General features: G+C 31.2%; 3 protein-coding genes across 3 annotated transcripts; all 3 read right to left on the reverse strand.

Moving 5' to 3' along the window:
• Positions 1-97: 97 nt before the first annotated feature.
• Positions 98-13,151, reverse strand: LOC118443371 (dynein axonemal heavy chain 7). Its single transcript, XM_085664943.1, has 39 exons — positions 13,044-13,151; positions 12,752-12,978; positions 12,488-12,689; positions 12,159-12,393; positions 11,957-12,072; positions 11,595-11,873; positions 11,265-11,522; positions 10,912-11,196; positions 10,584-10,832; positions 10,164-10,509; positions 9,906-10,075; positions 9,715-9,846; positions 9,409-9,630; positions 8,883-9,334; positions 8,575-8,772; positions 8,342-8,489; positions 8,037-8,252; positions 7,788-7,960; positions 7,395-7,704; positions 7,074-7,319; positions 6,765-6,994; positions 6,441-6,660; positions 6,191-6,379; positions 5,731-6,102; positions 5,446-5,618; positions 4,924-5,169; positions 4,542-4,829; positions 4,277-4,468; positions 3,973-4,199; positions 3,536-3,906; positions 3,265-3,445; positions 3,004-3,192; positions 2,320-2,917; positions 1,996-2,206; positions 1,795-1,812; positions 1,399-1,633; positions 1,137-1,288; positions 797-1,078; positions 98-452 (listed from the first exon to the last, which is right to left on the reverse strand). Exons 1-39 carry the CDS (start codon positions 13,125-13,127, stop codon positions 246-248), a joined length of 9,129 nt encoding a protein of 3,042 aa, XP_085521069.1. The 5' UTR covers positions 13,128-13,151; the 3' UTR covers positions 98-245.
• A 122-nt stretch (positions 13,152-13,273) lies between these two features.
• Positions 13,274-15,604, reverse strand: LOC146873236 (dynein axonemal heavy chain 7-like). The gene is made up of 7 exons (XM_085664199.1): positions 15,533-15,604; positions 15,219-15,401; positions 14,768-15,147; positions 14,452-14,673; positions 14,076-14,373; positions 13,622-13,969; positions 13,274-13,543 (listed from the first exon to the last, which is right to left on the reverse strand). Exons 1-7 carry the CDS (start codon positions 15,602-15,604, stop codon positions 13,274-13,276), a joined length of 1,773 nt encoding a protein of 590 aa, XP_085520325.1.
• Positions 15,605-15,783: 179 nt separating this feature from the next.
• Positions 15,784-17,263, reverse strand: LOC146873237 (dynein axonemal heavy chain 7-like). Its single transcript, XM_085664207.1, has 4 exons — positions 17,028-17,263; positions 16,294-16,768; positions 16,024-16,175; positions 15,784-15,946 (listed from the first exon to the last, which is right to left on the reverse strand). Exons 1-4 carry the CDS (start codon positions 17,261-17,263, stop codon positions 15,784-15,786), a joined length of 1,026 nt encoding a protein of 341 aa, XP_085520333.1.
• Positions 17,264-19,226: the final 1,963 nt, after the last annotated feature.

The following is a 19,226-nucleotide window of genomic DNA, read 5'->3' on the forward strand; positions in this document are numbered from 1 at the left end:
AATAATTATTATCATTTTAGGTCTCTTCCTTTATTGAGTTATATCAAACGTATAGATATAGACGATATTACAACAGCGTTCGAATTGGTAGCTCATGTAATTGGTTCTTTTATTGAAGTTCAACCAATCAGATTTCAACGACATATAGTGCCCTCTATTGATAGAATACAAAAATATCGATATTATTCGTGAAAAAGAAAAAAATTTAAAAAAGCCCGCCTAATATAATCTATAAAAAGATATTTTTATTCTGATAATTGACAAAGCATAGCAACTCCTCGCATAATCCAATGTTCCGGTGGCATTGTTGTAGGTAACCACATAGCTATAACAAAATTTGTCGAATGTCCTGTAGTTGATAATACTCCTCGACGCTCGCTGGTTTTATAAAGAGGACACGTATACGTTCGTTTTTCCTTGATATCCTCTTTTCTTGTTGGTAGTAACCACAACTAAAAAAAGAAAAAAAAAAAGAAGGTATTTAGAAATTACGCCTCGTTAAAACGAGTTACACGAAGTTCGCTTTACGCTCGTACGATAATACATACTGTTGAACGACACATCCTCTATTCAATTGCAAATAACGTTTATTATTACATGCACTTAGAAATATTATGTAATCCATAAAAAGCAACGACTAAAAGCATATCTAAATAGGAATCTAACATAATCTAATGTAGGAAGCAACATAAACAAAGAAAAAAAAATAAAAAAGAAAAAAGAAAAAGAGGAGAAAAAAAATAAATTTTATTATCCTAATCTAAATATCAGAAAAAATTCAATGTTGTATATTTACAAAAGGCATGTCGTCGTAAAGGACTTTGGGTATGCTTTCTTTCAATTCCATTTCATTTCTGTCGAATCTAGCACCATCCAAAAATAATCCATAAATATAAATTCCATTTTCAGGCGGTGTATTAAAGACAGTTTCTTTGAGAATAATGAAATCATAAACCAAATGATCGATTGGTATACTATATTTTCTCGCGTAGTTCTGTCTACTACCGGTTAAAAATGCTTGAGTAAAATAAAATCCTGATAGCCAGAAAGCCGTAGGAGGACCTTCGTCGTACCATTTCTGTGAAATAGCAATGTAGTAGTAATACAATAATATTGATCGTTGTCGTAATAATTACCTGTAAAAAATTTAAACGTTGCAAAAAGTCATTTATGTAACTACCGAGAGGCTTCAAAGAAGGATAGGAGTGTTGCATCCAATAAGATGGTATTTTAGCAGTTAATATTGTCCCATAAATATCTTCGAGCTCAAAAGACATAACGATGAAACCTGTTCGAAAGAATTAAGATTTAGATTTTATTTAAAATTTTAAATCGATCAATGATACGAAACGAGGATATATAATTTGTTACGATAGATTCTAAAAAAGAAAGAGAGACCTTTTATAGCTTTTTGGATATTGATCAAGCTACTTCGAATACAGTTTAATAATTTATTGAAACGACCCATTTCTTGGACTAATACGGTATTCATGCTTTGACTATAAGATGTAGGATATTTCTCATTCGCAGTTTGGATATCATAATCCACTGGAAGTCTGCTCAAAATATCGGCAGAAACGTTGAAGACTATCTCGTCGCTCGTCATCGCCCCAGTTCCAGTTTTAACCGTCTCCTGCGAAGTGAAGAAATTTATCGTTTAGTTGCGTGCAACGTTAATCTATTTTTGCGCCTTATTATTCGTGAGTTTTATCTCGCAAAAAAATCGATCGATCAAAACGTCGTTTTAATTATAAAAAAAAAAAAAAACAAAAAAAAAAAAGAAAAAATACGTACCCTTATTTGCCATAAATCCTGCGTGTTAAAATATCAAATGAACGATTAAAATTATTTATTAGCTAATTGAAAAATTAATAATTCATATTCACATACAATATACCTACCAGACGATCCTGGATAGCAAAAAACAAACAGTTCAATTTCATATAAAAAATAGAACGATCGTTTTAAAATAAACGAAATCGTGATCGATCTTACCTGAGTCAATAAAATAGAAGAGAAAAGTAACGATGTTTCTTGCTGATCCTTAATAATATCCGCATTTTCGTTCATTCCAAAAACACTTGGCGCGGTAATTAATGGAAGATTTTTCGTATATTCAACGTAAGCATCGTATTCTCTGACTGGAGGACAGTAATAAATTTTTGAACTGGTATCGAAGTAATAGATATCTTCTCCGAGTGCTTCCCTGATGAATTAAAAAAAAAGAAAAGAAAAAAGAAAAAAGAAAAGAAAAGAAACAGAACAAAAACGATTCAGATAAATATTTTTTCAATCAGCAATAATTTTTGAATTACTCACTTGCAATAGAATTTCTCTAAAATGGTATTCAATGTTCTACGATCCCATTCATCGGTAACTCTACCACCATAATTACATTCTCCAGTAAGATATTTGAGTGCTTCAAATTGTACGTCCTCGTATTCATTTAGAAAGATGTGCAATTGGAGAATGCTAACTCTCAAATCTGTTTCATTAAATTCATAGGGTATATTCCAGCCAATAGGGCCGAAATTTCGTCTTTCTTGCACGATGGCATGAAAGAAACATAAAGAATAGATTAATTTTTTAAAAGTATCACTCTGACTGCAGGACTCAAAAAAGTCAGGATTATTGATCGGATCATTCATGTACGATCGAATGATGTTAGCTCTCAAGCCTTTGGGAGGCTCATTTGTCATTTTAATGCCATTCTGAAGAACCGAAATGGGAAAGTGTTCAGCTGGATAACTAGTGAGCCATAATCGAAAGTCCGAATGAATTGCCTCAGGCATGAAGCCTTCGCAGATTTTTTCCAAAGTTGGCATCCAACTCTTTGCGAGATGACAATTCTGTAGAACCACCCAATGACCATGCGTTACACCGTTTTCTATTAGTTCCTCAGCGATTGGTCCTTGACCTGAAAAATAATACACGATAGAGAAAACAGGAAATAAAATGATGAGTGTAATTTACAAGCTCGATTATAAATAGTTAGATTTTTACCTTGTCCCAGGGACAAATAAAATAATCGATTTGCTCCGTAACCTAGATCATCAGCAAATTTTAACAATATTTGAGCTGGATCAGCTCCAGGAGTTAATACGAATATCAATGGAACGCAATTATTAGAATCGGCATATGAAGAAACTAAATCGAATGTCGGTGCTTCTACAAACTGCGGACCAAGTTCAGCTAAAAATAATTTTCTATGTACTTTCGTTTTATTTACTAATTGATTAAGACTCAAAGATAAACAAAAAGTACCGTTGACGAAATTCTGAACAGCTGGTACAATTTTATCCGGTCTAATACATCTCAATATCAACAGCTTTTGAAACATGTTGATTTTATCGTATGGAACTGGAAATATCGTGTTCTGCGGTTCTTTTGAATCGAACACTGTTTTCCATTCTTTACTTTTCTTAATGAAATTTTCTTTAATACCCTGGACGATTCAAAATGGAAATGTTTATAAGCATTATTACCTTTTTTTTTCTTTGTTAATATTTTAATAGTATTTAAATAATAATCTTACAGAAAATCCAATGACTTCGTCCAATCTGCATAATTCGTCCCACTGTTTAACAGGTAGCCATGTAGTTGGATTAACATAAGGATTATCAAGACCAACCCCACCAGTTAAGAGAAAAATCCATTGAGGCATGGAAAGCTTTTTTTGTTGTTTCAACAAATTAATAACAAGAAGTAAAGAGAACAAAAGTTTATCCTTTTCGAATAGTGATCTGCATATGTTTAAAAAGAGCGAATAAGTAAAGTATTCGATAAGATCTTTCAAACGTTGCTCTAAATTTTCCGCAGGATGTGTATTTTCAATCGCCATAGTGTAAAGATTGACGAACCACACTAATGAATATTGATACATTGGATCTATGTTTGCTAATACAGCTGTAAATAAACATTTTCATAAATAAAAGAACAAATAAATTATTCTATATTTTTCATACGTCATACCTATAGTGAAGAACAATACGGTGGAGTGAATTGCAATCGGCGTATATTGAAGTCGAGCCGCATCGATCGATTTCTCAGTGATCTCAGTAGCCGCCTGTTTTATATGAATATCGTCGCTCAAATTTTTTGAAGACGTTAATATATCGATTGCCTCTTCATCCTCGAGAATATTACCTTCGGCTACGGATAATACTTCTAAAATTTTATCCTCCGTTTCCTTCAACAATCTGAATATACATAAAAAAAAAGAGTATCAGAAATTTTCACGCAATAAAAAATTAAAAAAGAGAATAATAACAAATACCTTTTATTTGTGGCGCTTTGTAAAATCAGTGCATTTTTTTCAGATTCCAAATCTGGCCTTTCTTTAGCAACAACTATGCCAAGCAATTGATCATCCAATCCTTCCGGTGTAATTACAAAGTTGACCAAAGTAACTTTAACAGCTACTTCTGGTAAGTAATGAGGATTTCTCAGTTTGGTCGTTATGTAAAATCTATGAAAAGAGATTGAACATGCGAGTATTTCCCTTTAATATTGTTCCAATTGCTGCCTCACGGTATGCCTACCTAAAATTATTATTATACTCAATTACAGTTTCACCTAATCTAATACATAAAACACCACTTTGTTTAAACGTTTGTTTTAAAAGGATTGGCTCGAGAACAGCGTCCAGTTCTTCTTCAATATTCTCTAATAATACAGGTTGGCCAAATTGAATAGCATTCTCTAAAACTCTGACGTAATCCATTTGTGTCAATCGAATGATACTGAGATTATTAGTCTTTTCCATATTTTTGATCCATTTATTCGCTTGATTCTGAGGATCTATCATCAGTGGCCATCTTCTTGCATTTCTATGACATAGAATAAAATGTTTGAATGTATGATAATAATAAGAATTATTTTTTCAATTATTGTTGATTATATTTAGATCATGAGTATACTTACGTAACGATAATACCATTGTCAATAGAAAATAGATCACTTGGTAATCCAAATATGTTCCAATCTCTTATTAAAACGGGATCACCGAGTACGTCACGCAATTGAAAATCTTTTGTGCATACCACTTCCAAATTTGTACAAAGCTCCACCCATTCCGCAACTTGATGTACACGAAACGGCATTGTAAATGGACCAAGATAAGCGATCACTCCAGAGGCAATGATGACGTCTCCAGTTAGCCGATAATATCTATGATACATTTAATTAAAGCAAGAAGAGTTTTAAATAGGTCGAACTTTCTCTCTTAATTGATGATGAAATTTTTATGATAGTTACGATAAAATCTTGAGATAAAATGCAAGAGAAAAATAAATAAAGAGAAAGCGAAATCTAGAATGATTTTAGCTCTAACATCAATGTTTTCTCACATTCATGTCCAATTAACTCTAGATTAATGCTTTCTCACATTCATTTATTTAATTACGATCATTATTTTTCTTTTTATTAAAATGAAAAAGGAACTACCTATCTCCGAGTTCTTGAGCGCTCAACAACCAACGATTATATTCTCCGCCTAATCCACCAATAAGTTCTTCTGCACGTTTTATCTTTAGTTCACATTCAGTAACCTGATCGGACATCGCTTGAAAATCTTCCTTTCTTTGATTTAATAATTTTTCCAGAGAAATTAATTTATTCTAACAACAACAACAATGATAACGAAGAAAGAATAAAAATACGTAAAATATGTAAATAAAATGAAAGAAGAAAATCAAGAGATATGAATTTATTTTAAAATAGCCAACATACTTGAACTTCTTGTAATTGGCTCCGTTTTAAATTCAACTCGTCCAATGCTTCTTTATATGTCGCTTCAGCTTCAGCCAAAGCCTCCTTTTTTGGAGCAACCACTTTCGCTACTTTGTCGTATTCCGACATCGCCATAACCCATCGACAAAGTCCCTCGCAAGCCGTCGAGACTTTCTTGATCTTTTCGGGATCAAAATCAGATTTTGTCAAATAATTCTTACGGATATTCTCTATCACTTTTTCTGGTATATTGTCCTTGTCAAAGTTCAATAAGGAATCAAGAAATTTAGCATCACTGAGCATCCTTAAAGAAGCCTTCCAATAATCATCAACTATACCATCCTTCGTTTGTACTCTGTCTGGCTTTATTTCCTGAAACGATGATCATCTATGAAAATTATGAAAGAGTTCGAACATATGCATATGAAATGGATAAAGTTTTAGATCATTATGAGAATACCCTAAGAACGCAAACGCTTTCGACAATAAGTTTCACGGCATACGGTGGACGTTTCATAACTTTGACTACTGCAATATCTTTTGAAGTTAAAGTATCAAGAGCTGCTTGAGCATTACGCAGAAATGGCATTGCTTCTGCTAAGCTCGCATCGCATTCTGCTTTAATTGCAGCTGCTGCATCGGCGACAGTCTACAAAAGATAATTTTCAATGACGAGAATTCGTTAAGTCAATAATTCTTTATCTGCTTACTTGAGCTGCAACTTCGTCGAGTTTAACTATTTTTTCAAATTCTGCTACATCTTGATTCTCTTTTTCAATATCAATCAACATTTTTTGAACATCTTGAGTAGCAGTAATCAACTGTGGTTGCAATTTTCTTAAAGTTTCTTGCATATCCGCGACCTGTTGCTGTGTACTATCTAATCGACCTAATCCACCCTGATATCGTGCTTTGGCGAGTAATGTTTCTCTATGATGATATATCAAATTTTGAACATAATAAAAAATGAAATAGTATAATGTTTAGAGAAGAAATTTAATATTTATTTAAATATTAATCGTCTATATATTTACCGTCTTTTCTTATCTAAAAGATCCTTGAAAGTATTGATCATCTCGAGGTAGGACGTTGGTGTTACGTAGTTATATCTATTGAGACGTATTAAAAATTCTGCACTTAATTTTTCTGTGGATACATGAAAGAAACGACACATATCTATTCCTACTTGTCTCTCGTGATCTGACAATTCGATTTCAGATAAAAATCTCGTTGCAACAGCTATCAGTGCATCCTCAGGCCATGCCTTGAAAAATATAACAAGGATAATGAGATTATGTTCGAAGATGAAATCAATCGATCGAAGAAATATATTTGTATTATACTTGTAGCCAATCGATGGTACAGCAATTAACCAACGCTGGAAACTTTCTAATGCGATTTCTAAAACCATCACCGATCGGTGACATGGCTACGACTATGTGAAGCTGATCGCGTGCTATTTGTACAAAAAGATTGAAGAGAGCAACTAAGCTACCATCTGTTTGCAAGGATCGGTCTCGTTGTCGATCGATTTGTCGCATTTTCTCGCAAATTTCAACTTTCTCTTCGTTATTGAATATGTTAGGTACCTATGCAATCAATTTTAATGTAATAAGAAATCTAAGGTCAATAATATCTTTAACAGATAATAAATAATAACATACTTCTCCAGAATTCAACATATTACTGATATCTTCTAAAAAGCTCTCCTCTTTGATTTGAATGTCAGTGAAGAGAAATGTCGAATGCAATTCTGTGGCAGTAGCCTTACGCATGATCGTTTTAATATCCTCGTGCCATTCATTCATACCATATTGCTTGCTTATCTCAACTTGAAAAACGTCGTAGTCGCAAATGTGTGATGCCAATCTGGTCAATGATTGTCTTCCAGAACCACCAACGCCGACCAAAAGAGCATGACTTCTTGGTTGTTTAATGATACGAGAGATTTTTGACAAATGTTCGATGGCAAAACTGAATTACACATGCAAAATATAAATTTCCAAATGTATTTGTATATTTCTTCTTGAATTAAAATAATTAAAGTGATTCTTTACCGGAACAAAACTAAGTACATCGGTTTCTTTGACATAGCATTGTATTCCGTTAAATAAGTCTCAACAATTTCTCGTAATTTTTCTAAATCAAATACTTCTTTATACAAACGAACATCCACTTTTGTATCAATAAAATCACAATACAATAATTTTCTCAGCTCGTAATCGGTGATCTAAAACGATAAATCGAATAAATCTCCCATGAAATAATAAGATATTTTTATCATAATCACGTGTTATATGTAATACCTTGCCAGTTGTGCTACCTCGAAGAAAATCTTTAAACAATTCTTCCATGGATATTTCCATATGTTCTTTCAGAGTCAAATGCAATTGTTCGATAAGCCAATTCATATCAATTTCATCGACTAATCTATCACCAAATACACGTAAAATCTCATGAACCCATAATCTTTTCATACTTGTCAAAGTGGACATTGCTTCGGGAACAGACAAGAGTATTCCCTATGTTTAAAAAATATTATATATCATTTACATTGATTGAAAGAAAATTTTTCAATAATTTTTACAATTGAAATATTAAAATATAAAACCTGTATAACTCTGGAAAAGTCTCGGAGGTTAAATATATAATGACATTTCGCTGGTGTCGGTAAAAGATTCTTAAGACTTTCCTTAAAGACATCCAAAGTCGCGAAAACAATTTGATCGATGCATGGATCAAATTCTTTACCGAAACCTCTGAATAAACGAAAACAAAATGATGTTCTCGTAAATGATCATGATAAAAAAAAGAAAAAAAAAAGAAAAAAAGATATCGACAGACCTTGTGTCAAGATGCCATAATATGATTTTACTGAATATCATTATCATAACGTCGTCCTCAAAATCGGATATTGTTAAAGCGAAGAAGTGTCTCTTGAATCGTGGAGTGATATCTTTTCCTCCACTAATAGGCGGTGCCATGGCACACATCAATTGAATCTCGATTAATTTGATCGGTATCATTTCTTTTAAATCGTACCTATTCGTTTAAAATAAATAAATTTGATAAATAAATTCTATAAAAATTGTTATACTTATTAAAATAATAATGTTATTAAAATAATGACGTTATTAAAATAAGTTTATAACCATTGCCAATGATCAAGCCATTGACGAAGCAATTCTATAGGTGGTTGTGCACCATAGGTTTCTTTTAATGGCATCGATATGTCATCGACAAAAATAATCCATCGTTTTCCAACAGGTGGACCGAAAACACCTTTGCGCCTTCTATCAAGCTTGCTCATTATTATTTCTTGAGTCTGATTGGCCGTAGTTTGAGCGGAGAAATTTATAAACAATGGCTTATTAACGGCTGAATTATTTTTTTTCAATAAGAAATCAGTTATATAAACGGATTTGCCTGTTCCTGTTGGTCCAACAAAAAGCACAGGTTTTTCATGTTGAACTAATAACTGAAAGAGAGCAGTATAACGTATTGTTTCCACGGTCGGGACGATTATTTGATTAACTGGAATATCTCGAGGGATGGGGGGAACGTTGATTAATTCGTCCGACCATAATTTCCATTTTCCTTTACCCTGTAGACATAATAATTTTTATTCATAGCTTGAATGAACGTATTAATTTCGTCCTTGTATAGAATTATTTTTACCTCTTTAATGAATCTATAATCAAAAACAAGATTATATTTAGGCATGACAAAGATGTATGGTTTTTCAGGTTGTGGTATTGGTTCTTCCAATTGATATTTTTCCATCAGAGCTAATGGAAATTCTCTTTCCATAAAACCACGAAAAAGTATACTGAATTTTTCTCTCGAACTTGCATCCAAAGTACCACCCATTGCCCATATACAAGAGAAGAAAAAAGATCCCTGTGTTATCGTAGATTTTATTAAGTTGATATATACAATATATATATATATATATATATCTCAAATTATTAAATATTTTTTTACCTCAACTTGTGCTCGAAGATCATATTCGTCGATATTTTTAGCTATCTTCTCATCGTGATATTCCTCGATGAAACAGTCCATCAGATACGTTATCGATCGCAAATGATTCGAATCAGGCATTGGACACAATTCCTTTAAATAAAAATCTATTCAATTCAAGAATTATAAAAATAAAATAATAAATGATATACCTTGACATTACCACGACGTAAGAAACGGAAAAGTGGTTTACAAAATCTTATGAACAATGATTCGTAAAGGAAATTTTTTAACCAAGGATCTATTTTTGCTGGTGTCATAGAGATCCATGATAATAACAATGGCTTCCATCCTAACGCAGAGGGTTCCATATAAATCATACCTAGTTTATCACGTACAAGACAGGACTATTATTTATAGACAAAGAAAAAAAAGAAATGATTAAGTCTAAGATAATAAATTGACATTACCACAACGTGATACCGTAGCTGGTGAAGCGGCTTCAAGGTCCATCGGTTCGAAAACTAAATTGGTCTTTGGTGCTAATTGTATCACTTCACCGCTCATAAGACATAATTTTTTATTATCATCCAAAACCGTGTTCATACTTTCGATCCAGATAGCATCGATAGGTCCATCAAAGACCAACCATTTGCGATTGGTGTTAGTAGAAACAGCAAAAGTACGATAGCTTACTGCTAAAATTCCATCTTTCCATTCGTGAGAGGCAGGATCAAATTCTCCATACAATTGGCCCATAGTTATCGCTTTAGGATTCATCACGGTTATTTCTACTTTGTTTTCGTTTAAAAGATTCTAAAGAGATACATTAATATAAAATAAATATATTAATTAATAATTATTGAGATATAGAATTTAAAGATATTAACCATTTCTTCACAAATTCTAAGAGCATCAGCTAATATCCTATATGCTGTAGTTTTTCCACCGAAAGGAAAACCAACGATCATGAAACCATGTCTAACTATCATCATCTCATAAATCTGTTGTATTTTTTCGAGGAAAATAGGAACACATTGAATATTAGATTCCGAGCAAGCTTTTTCCGTACATTCATTCAGAGACGTGTAATCTGGCGTAGGAAGAGTCACATTTGGGAATAGATCAGACATAATACCCTAAAGAAAAAAAAAAAAATATTACTGAATATGATTACTATATTCCAGCTGGAATATAAAGGATATATACGATATATACGTTGAATAATGGTATATCTTGATTAAGAAATTTCGGCAAATTTACGTCCTTGATACTACGCAACATTAAAATATCCTCGTTTTCTTCGGGATATTTCAGTTTTAAATTGCCCGCAGCTATCAAAACAGATTTCACGGCTCTCATGCCGTAATCATAATGATTTTGACTGGATAATTGTTCGGAACAAAGCCTGTAAGCTACGACAATTTTAACGGACAATGGCCGAGCTTCGTAGAAACCATAAGAGTAAAGTGTATTTTCTGCTATTAATGCATAGTCCGGTACCTAATATAACGTTAAATAAAATTATTTAAATTCAATTCTTATAATTAACATTTATTTTTTAAACTAACCATCATAGCAACTGGTCTAAAGAGAGCTTTCAAATTATCAGGTAATTCGGTTCGTCCAGCATAGCCTGGATTCATTGTAATGAAACAAGCACAAGTTGGATCTAATACCAATTCGGTATCCTCGAAGATCAATATCTCTTTGCCTGCGTTGACTGCTCGTTGAATCGTTAAAATTTGTTGAGCTACGACAGACAGAACTTCCAAATCAATTCGATTAAACTCATCGAAACAAGACCAAGCTCCAGTGGCAGCCAAACCCTGACAAAATGATACATAGTCAAAAAGACGACGATGGTTTTAAGATAAGAATGAAAATTAAAAATGTTTCACCTTCATAAATTTGCCTAAAGCTATATAATCCAAGCCTTCTGAACAATTAAAGACAACGCATTGTTTGGCAACAGCTTTTGCCATGTCCTTTGTGGTTTCTGTCTTACCAGTACCAGCAGGACCTTCCGGTGCACCACCAAGATTCAAATGTAATGCACCAAAAAGCGTTCTATAACATCTATCTGTTAATGGTGTTATCACTAATCTCGACGTATTACCTAAATACTCATAGGCATATTTCAAAGTTGAGTTTATCATCATCACATACATGTCTTCTTTCTGTATGATTAGTGATTGAAAAAATAAATATGATTAGGATATATTTTTAATGTAACAATTAAAGACAATAAATGTATATTAACCGTCCAATAATATCTCATCTGAGAAAGCCATTTAAAGTCGGTTGAATGAGATACTCCTTGTTCAAATAATTCTGTTATAACGTCTTTTCCATGAACGTCTAAAGTTACTAAAGCTTCTGCAATTACAGAGAATATAATATCATAATGTTCAAAATACCGAGGGAGAATTTTTGTAATAGAATTTTATTAATTAAAAGATTACCTAAGGTCGTTCGATTTTGTTTTGACAACTTGCTGCGTACCAACTTGACGATGTCATTAAGGTCGTTTATACAAACTTGAATGTAATCCTTAAGGCCATTAGGACTAGTAGAAAATGAATCTGTCGTGTAAGCGGTCCAATAAAGTTTGCTGATACATAAAATCGTTTGTCCAGGCCAATCTAAAGCCCATTGACATCGAGCTTTTGTCACGAACGCATCTTTTGCTCGTATGACCTGAACAATCATAATAATCATACATAGTTCTAACACAATCAAATTCAAATTGTTTGATTGTGCAATATTGATTAAATAAACAGTTCTGATTTACTTGTGCCCTAACGCTCTTCTTCATAACAATCTCCAATTGTAAAAGCCACTTTTCTACTTGTCCTCGAGCAGCAACAGTGTCAATTATGTCTTCAAATAGAACCATTTCTCCTTCCGAAGACTCCATCATCGTTGCTTCCATTTTCTCCGTGAAACTAAGTTTTGCGATGCCTTCGAAACATTTCTTCAAATGTGGTTGAACTCTGTGAAAAATCAATGTAATTTGACGAGCACGTTGTAAAATATTTTTTAACGCTCACTTTACCTAGTAGGATCTTTCGTTTCTGATAATATTTCTAATAACTCATCGTTGGATAAAAAGAAAAATCTTGCAAAATATAATCTCTTTTTTTCCAAATATGCTACTAGACCTTTCTGAACGAGATCGAGTAAATTCGCACATTTTTTGAAACGTTCCAACATTTTCTCGATTTGAATAACAGACATAACTCTTGGATCATTGGCTACTGCTGCCATAATCTCTCTCCAAATCTGTTTCAAAATTACATTTAATATCTTTGCTAGAATAAGATATATGAAAATATCAAACTATTTACCTTGTCAACGGCACTAAATCGTCGACCTTCCTCTGGCATTTGTTGCTGAATATCTGGCGAAGAAAAAATTGGTTCAAGGTACATCCAAGTAGCTTGAACGGCTAACCAATAATCTATAATATCTTGCAACAATAGTAACTTTGCTTCCCATTCACTGAAAGAAGAAAAAATCTAATGGCAAAAGTGAAAAAAATATTTAAATATAAATGAACGGGTGAAAGTCGATTAACTTACAGAGTTTCTTGTTCAAAAGGCTTAATGTAAAGAGAATTTTTCATAGTTTGTGCTTTGGTCAAATGATCATCCAGTAATAATTGTATTTCATCAACACTAGCTATAACGTAAGTACCGGTATCACGATAAGGATTCACTACAAACGCTATATCTTCCCATTCCGTATACATTTTGTTCAAGGATTTCTCAAGACTTCCTTCCTTCATTGCTGCTTCCGAAATTGCTTCGAATTTTGGAACATAATCAGCTAAACCATAATCTAATATCTATAATGATAATATTAACGATAATGATTCAAGATCTTCAGATCATTAGATTTTTGACGAGTAATAGAAACTTTATACCTTAGCCATTGTCATATGTTTATCAACTTTTATCGGAAACCCAACGATCTCTGAGATCTGTTCCCAGTGACGACTTTTCATGAATGGATTTCCTAACGTCATTATCACTGGCATATGCGCTTTGAACTCTTCTATTCTGTTAACTATCGTCTCTGCTAACTTTTTAGGTATCTGTTCTTGAAAAATCTTTTCTAACTTATATGCAGTTCGATACGCTGTTCCAGTTTCGGCTTCTATTTCTTCTGGATCATGCGAGCCAATCATCGAATTCATCCATAAATCGATATTCGTAAAGGCTTCACAAGCTATGTCGAAAAGTTTTTTGTACGGTGATAATTGATCGGCAATCTGGTTCAAAGACATCGATCAACGTTAATTGCAAAATTGTTTCATCAATACAATATCTTTATTTTTCATTTTATTTTCTTTAAGTTCAATTTAATTTTCCTTTTACCTTTTTTCTTAACGGATATTGCGTGAGTTCCCAACCAAACAATTGTTCTTCCTCATTAAATCTATCGATCGTTTCCATCGCAGCAATTATTTTATTTTCCAAACTGGTAGCTTTTTTTCTGTAACGATAAATCTCATCGATATTGCCCCAATATTGTATTTCGTCGCAATATTTTGCATAAATTTCAAGATCCTTTTCAAACTTCTCGATTTTTTCTTTCAACATCTTTTGATACTCGCCAGTTTTGCTTGCGATGATATCTCGATGTTGTTCAAAGATAGAAGATATGTTGTGATACCTAAAGAACGAATGAAAAGTTTTCTAAATGAAATAATCAATTTCATTGATGACGATAAAGAAATTGTAAGAGATTCACCATTGAAAAGCAAAGTTGTTCGTTTTGAGTTCAACTGGTGTTAAAATCCAATAGTCTGATATAAAGAGAATATATTTTTTTAAATCTTTCAAACGACTTTCAAGGATAAAAATTGTTTCAGTTTCAGCAGTATTTATGAATTCTTTGAGTTTAACGAGTTCAGACGTATTTGGTGGTATACTTAGCGCTTGATCTGCTATATTTTGATAAAGTTCTCCTATACTAATAAAACATTGTATTATGAATTAAATCATTGTAGATGAAATAATTAAATAAATTTAACTTTTACAGATCTCCAATATTTCTCAATACTTACTCACGCATATTTCGTTGATAATCGTCAACCATTTTAGATAGTAAAAATTCTTTTAAACGATCAGCTTCAAAGACTATATGATCTATGAGATCTTTCCTACGAACCTCGAAAAGTTTTCCAAAATAAGTACGATCTAATATAACCGGAAGATTATGACTCAGTTGATGATAATGTTCAATGATATCACAATATTCTTCGAAAGATCGAGGTGGATCAGCTTTTAAAAATGGTTCCACGACATCCTCCTCTTCTACTTCCTCGATCAATTTTGTATAGATCATGAAATCATCTAATTGTTTTTCTACCTCAACTTTATGTACTTCTATTAATTCGACGATCTTATTTGAATAATATTCCAATAAATCCGATGATATTAGTGGCTAAAATAATAATATAAAAAAAAAATTTTCAATTATTCGCATAATAATAATCAAAGAAATCATTAAAACACCTTTAACATATTTGTCGAATTCTCAGAAGATCTCTCATTTTCGATACGTGGATAGACCGTCACAGCTTCGTAAATCGAATGTAAAAGTGATGTTAAAGTTTCCACGAACGTTGTAAAAGATGGATCAAAGAAAATTGCTTTCTTCTTCACAATTACTTTCATATTGAATCCACAATTTTTACCCTGAACGATGGTAAAGTAAATAAAAACTTTTCTTTAGAGAATAATTTGTTTAATAAATGATTTTTTTCTTTCTTCTATTTTCTTTTCTGTTTTTTTTTCTTTTTTTTTTTTCTATTCTTTTAATTACTTACACCTACGTCCATGAGATAATCAATATAATCCTCCATGGAATTAAGACAGAGTTCTCGCAATTGCGTTTCCATTATCAAAGCGAGACAATCGTAAGTCCTTTTTAATTCGGATGCATCAATTGACGTTTCAACTTTATTTGAACGTTCTTTCTTCCTTAACTTGCCGTAATTATGATAAATAAAAATAAACGATAAATATTTAATCAATGTCATTGAATACGATCGAAAGTAAATAAAAAAGAAGGAATATTTTATCTTACATTACAGAACGCAGCTTTAATTTTTGGCAACCAATTTGTCTCGAGATCGTTCCTCATGTTTCGAAGCATCCTTATTATCCTGTACTCGAAACTCCCAAGATCATATGGCTTTCCATTAGACGCTAACGTTTCTATGTCGATCTGTCTCTTATTACTGCGATAAAATTAATAATAATCAAATGATTATTAAAATTTTTCGACAAATTCTTTCTACTTTTTCGATTAACGAACCTAAATTCTCTCATCCAATAATCCAAAGATTTATGCATATAATTATTGTAAAGTATAGTGATCCTTTCTATTTTCGATTTCCTTCTTCTATATCGACATTTGTATTCCAATGAAAATTGTCTGATCTCTTCACTCTCCTTCGTTTTTGATAACTACAAAATAAATTTACATTATCTTCTTCAAATTTATTTATATATATATATATAAAGAAAAACATTTATAAAGAGAATTATGAATTATTTTACAAATAAGAAAAACTTATGAAAGAACCTTTTCGAACAATTTGTAATCGTCTCTCAAAGGTTCCTGCAGAACGAAATCAATAATGGCCTTTTTAATAGTCAAATTATAATCATTCTTCGTTTCTTGAACGACTTCATTTAAAATTTCTGGAAATTTCGTTTGCCATTTAACTGGAATCAAATGTAAAATATTCTTCAATGTTTTATTGTCTATCGATTTGATGTGTACGTCATCGATCGCATGAAAAATGTAATAATGATATCTCAAAAGATCCTCTTCGCTCTTCGTAAGCCAAAACTCTTTTGCATCGAAACACACATCTTCTTCTTCTTCTTCTTCTTCTTCTTCTTCTTCTTTTTCTTTCTTCACAGTTATCGCTTTGATCAATGATTGACGAAATTCAGCTCTTTTTTTTCGAAGAGACAAATAAAGTTTGCTCTTTTGAGAAGAAAGGACCTTCTCCTTCTTCTTTTTATTTGTTAACATTGAACACTGTGATATTCTAAGAAACATCGTTTTTTCCAAAAAATTTTATATTAGATATTAATAATACGTTTTTATTATATATATATATATATATATATTAATCAAATTTATAAAATAAATGATATTAAATAATTAATAAATAAAATGAATTTTTCTTTTAACAAATAAATTGATTTTATAAGAGAAGACATATTCTTTTGTTAATTTTTTAGATAAAAATTTGTCGTCAAAGAATGGAAAGAAAGATATAATATTTTGTTTGAAATTGAACGAACCTTGAAATCTTTTCAGAAGGAGGATCTATACTAGATCGGGGATAATTGAACGTAGATATTCTTGCGATCGTTATCATTTTACCATCTGTGTCCTTTATTCGAAAAGCTCGTTTTGTCTGAAGACTTTTAAACGTTTTATCTTCTCTGTATCTTTTCAATGATTTTAAATGTTTCCTTTTGCAAATTACATTGCATTTTTTAATATTAACTTCTTCGACATCATTGGAGCACTCCATGTTCTATGATTCTTTCTGTAGTTTTTAATGAAATCAACATAATAATTTAATTAATTTTTATAATAAATATAAAAAAAATCCAAATTTTTTTTTAATGTAACTATACTTACTGTTCTTTTTTCTTTCTTTTTTTTTTTCTTTTTTTTTTACGAAAAATATATACTCTAGTATTCTATAGAAATGTAGATTTTTAATACGTATATTTATATGTATATACATATATATATATACATATATACATATGTATACCCCCTTTATATTCTATAATACATAATTATCCACTTATTACAAGTAGAACGATCGTCAATGTCGCGGTTCGTTGTTGTCACAGAGAAACGCATTAAAGTGACGTAAATAGCTACTTCGTATCTCTCCACATATTATGCTTCCTCGAGTTTTATAATAAAAAAAATTGAAAATTCGATTGATCGAACTGTCAATAGTACTATCGATCATTGAGCGATCATATTTAAAAATTACATCCAACTAAGATTCTATTTTGATAAAATTGGCGCATTCGAATTTTTCACGAACGTAGATATTACGCTCACGATAAAACTATACAATGATTGGTAACTAATCTTAGAAATTTTCTTTCTAACACTGACGAGCAAACGCGTTTCCATAGTTTCCATAATAATCGTTAGCAACGCGAAGAATTTATATATACACATATATATATATATATATATACATATATAGTATACGTATATATTATATATAGTATATATATATGTACTATATATATACATATATAAACATATTTGATGTAAGGAAGAAGGAATAGTTATGTTACTTGGAGTAGTATTATATATATATTATATATATTTTATATATATTATATATATATAAAAGAAAAAGAAACATACTATACTCAGGTATTTATGTGGATATTCATCGAAGAAAAAATAAACGTATTTTACGTTTTATTTCGACGAACAAAGCACAAAAATGTTCATTTTCTTCTCATACGATTCGTCTATTACATTATTATACATACATTCGAACTTTTTTTCTTTTTTTTTTTTTTATATATTAGCAGATGCAAGACGGAAACATTGATTTATAAACTACACGATTTGTCGCATTTTATAATAAATTATTTCCACTTTCAATCATGAAAACTCGAAGTTACGCGATCGATCTGTATCAATTGAAATTTATCTTTTTGGTTTTTTTCTTCTTTTTCTATCTTTTTATTCCTTCTTTTTTTTTCTCTTTATTCCATTCTTCATAGACAATTAGATATTTTTATCTTTCTTTGAAATTTTTCTAATTAAATTTTCACGTAACTTCTCTTTTCTTTCTTAATTTTATCACTTATATGTAAATATATATTTATGTTAATATAATAAAGAAAAAATTATTAGAAAAAGAAATGTCAATCATATGCTCAAAACATATTGTCTATCATTTAAAGGCGATAGACAATGTATCCATGCTTTAATTATAGATAACAATATTAATCAGTTATTTCTCTCTGTCTTTAATCTTTCTGATATAATATAATTACTGAGAAAATTTATTGAAATACATAATAGGTACATCTTTTGATTGTCATTCGAGTAATATTCGCGGCGTTATTTATTGATCCCACTTAAAAAAAAATAAATAAATAAATAAAAAATAAAAAATAATAATTATCATCATAATTGATCCAATGGTTCTTTGTTTCAAATTCACAAAAAAATTTGTTCACACATATATATATATATATATATATATATATATATATATATATATATATATACACGTGTATAAATATAGGTAACTTTAAAAGGTCGGCGCGGGTGTTGCTATGCGATTCGTGACCGAACTACCAAATTATTGATTTTCTTACCCATCGACATTTACGGTGTCACCATCTGAAAGACTATTCGTACAGCCTACGGCTTTTCATATTTGGCCCCCGGCTTCTCCTACCGTTAATTAAACGTAAAATTAAGAATCGTTATTATCACGC

Source organism: Vespa mandarinia, chromosome 2, assembly GCF_050613455.1.
Source record: "Vespa mandarinia isolate Hongniang chromosome 2, ASM5061345v1, whole genome shotgun sequence".
Taxonomy (NCBI): domain Eukaryota; kingdom Metazoa; phylum Arthropoda; class Insecta; order Hymenoptera; family Vespidae; genus Vespa; species Vespa mandarinia.

Coding starts and splice junctions, on each gene's coding strand:
- LOC118443371 (XM_085664943.1), bottom strand. CDS start 13,127: ATGTACCTTGAACCAATTTTTTCTTCGCCAGATATTCAGCAACAAATG. Junction 12,690..12,751: donor GAAACGAAAGATCCTACTAG/GTAAAGTGAGCG, acceptor GATTTTTCACAG/AGTTCAACCACATTTGAAGA. Junction 12,073..12,158: donor ACAAAATCGAACGACCTTAG/GTAATCTTTTAA, acceptor CTGTAATTGCAG/AAGCTTTAGTAACTTTAGAC.
- LOC146873236 (XM_085664199.1), bottom strand. CDS start 15,604: ATGGAAACGCAATTGCGAGAACTCTGTCTTAATTCCATGGAGGATTAT. Junction 14,674..14,767: donor TATCAACGAAATATGCGTGA/GTAAGTATTGAG, acceptor ATGTTTTATTAG/TATAGGAGAACTTTATCAAA. Junction 13,970..14,075: donor AATATCCGTTAAGAAAAAAG/GTAAAAGGAAAA, acceptor TCTTTGAACCAG/ATTGCCGATCAATTATCACC.
- LOC146873237 (XM_085664207.1), bottom strand. CDS start 17,263: ATGGAGTGCTCCAATGATGTCGAAGAAGTTAATATTAAAAAATGCAAT. Junction 16,769..17,027: donor CCTTCTGAAAAGATTTCAAG/GTTCGTTCAATT, acceptor GATGTTTCTTAG/AATATCACAGTGTTCAATGT. Junction 16,176..16,293: donor ATTACAAATTGTTCGAAAAG/GTTCTTTCATAA, acceptor TTTATTTTGTAG/TTATCAAAAACGAAGGAGAG.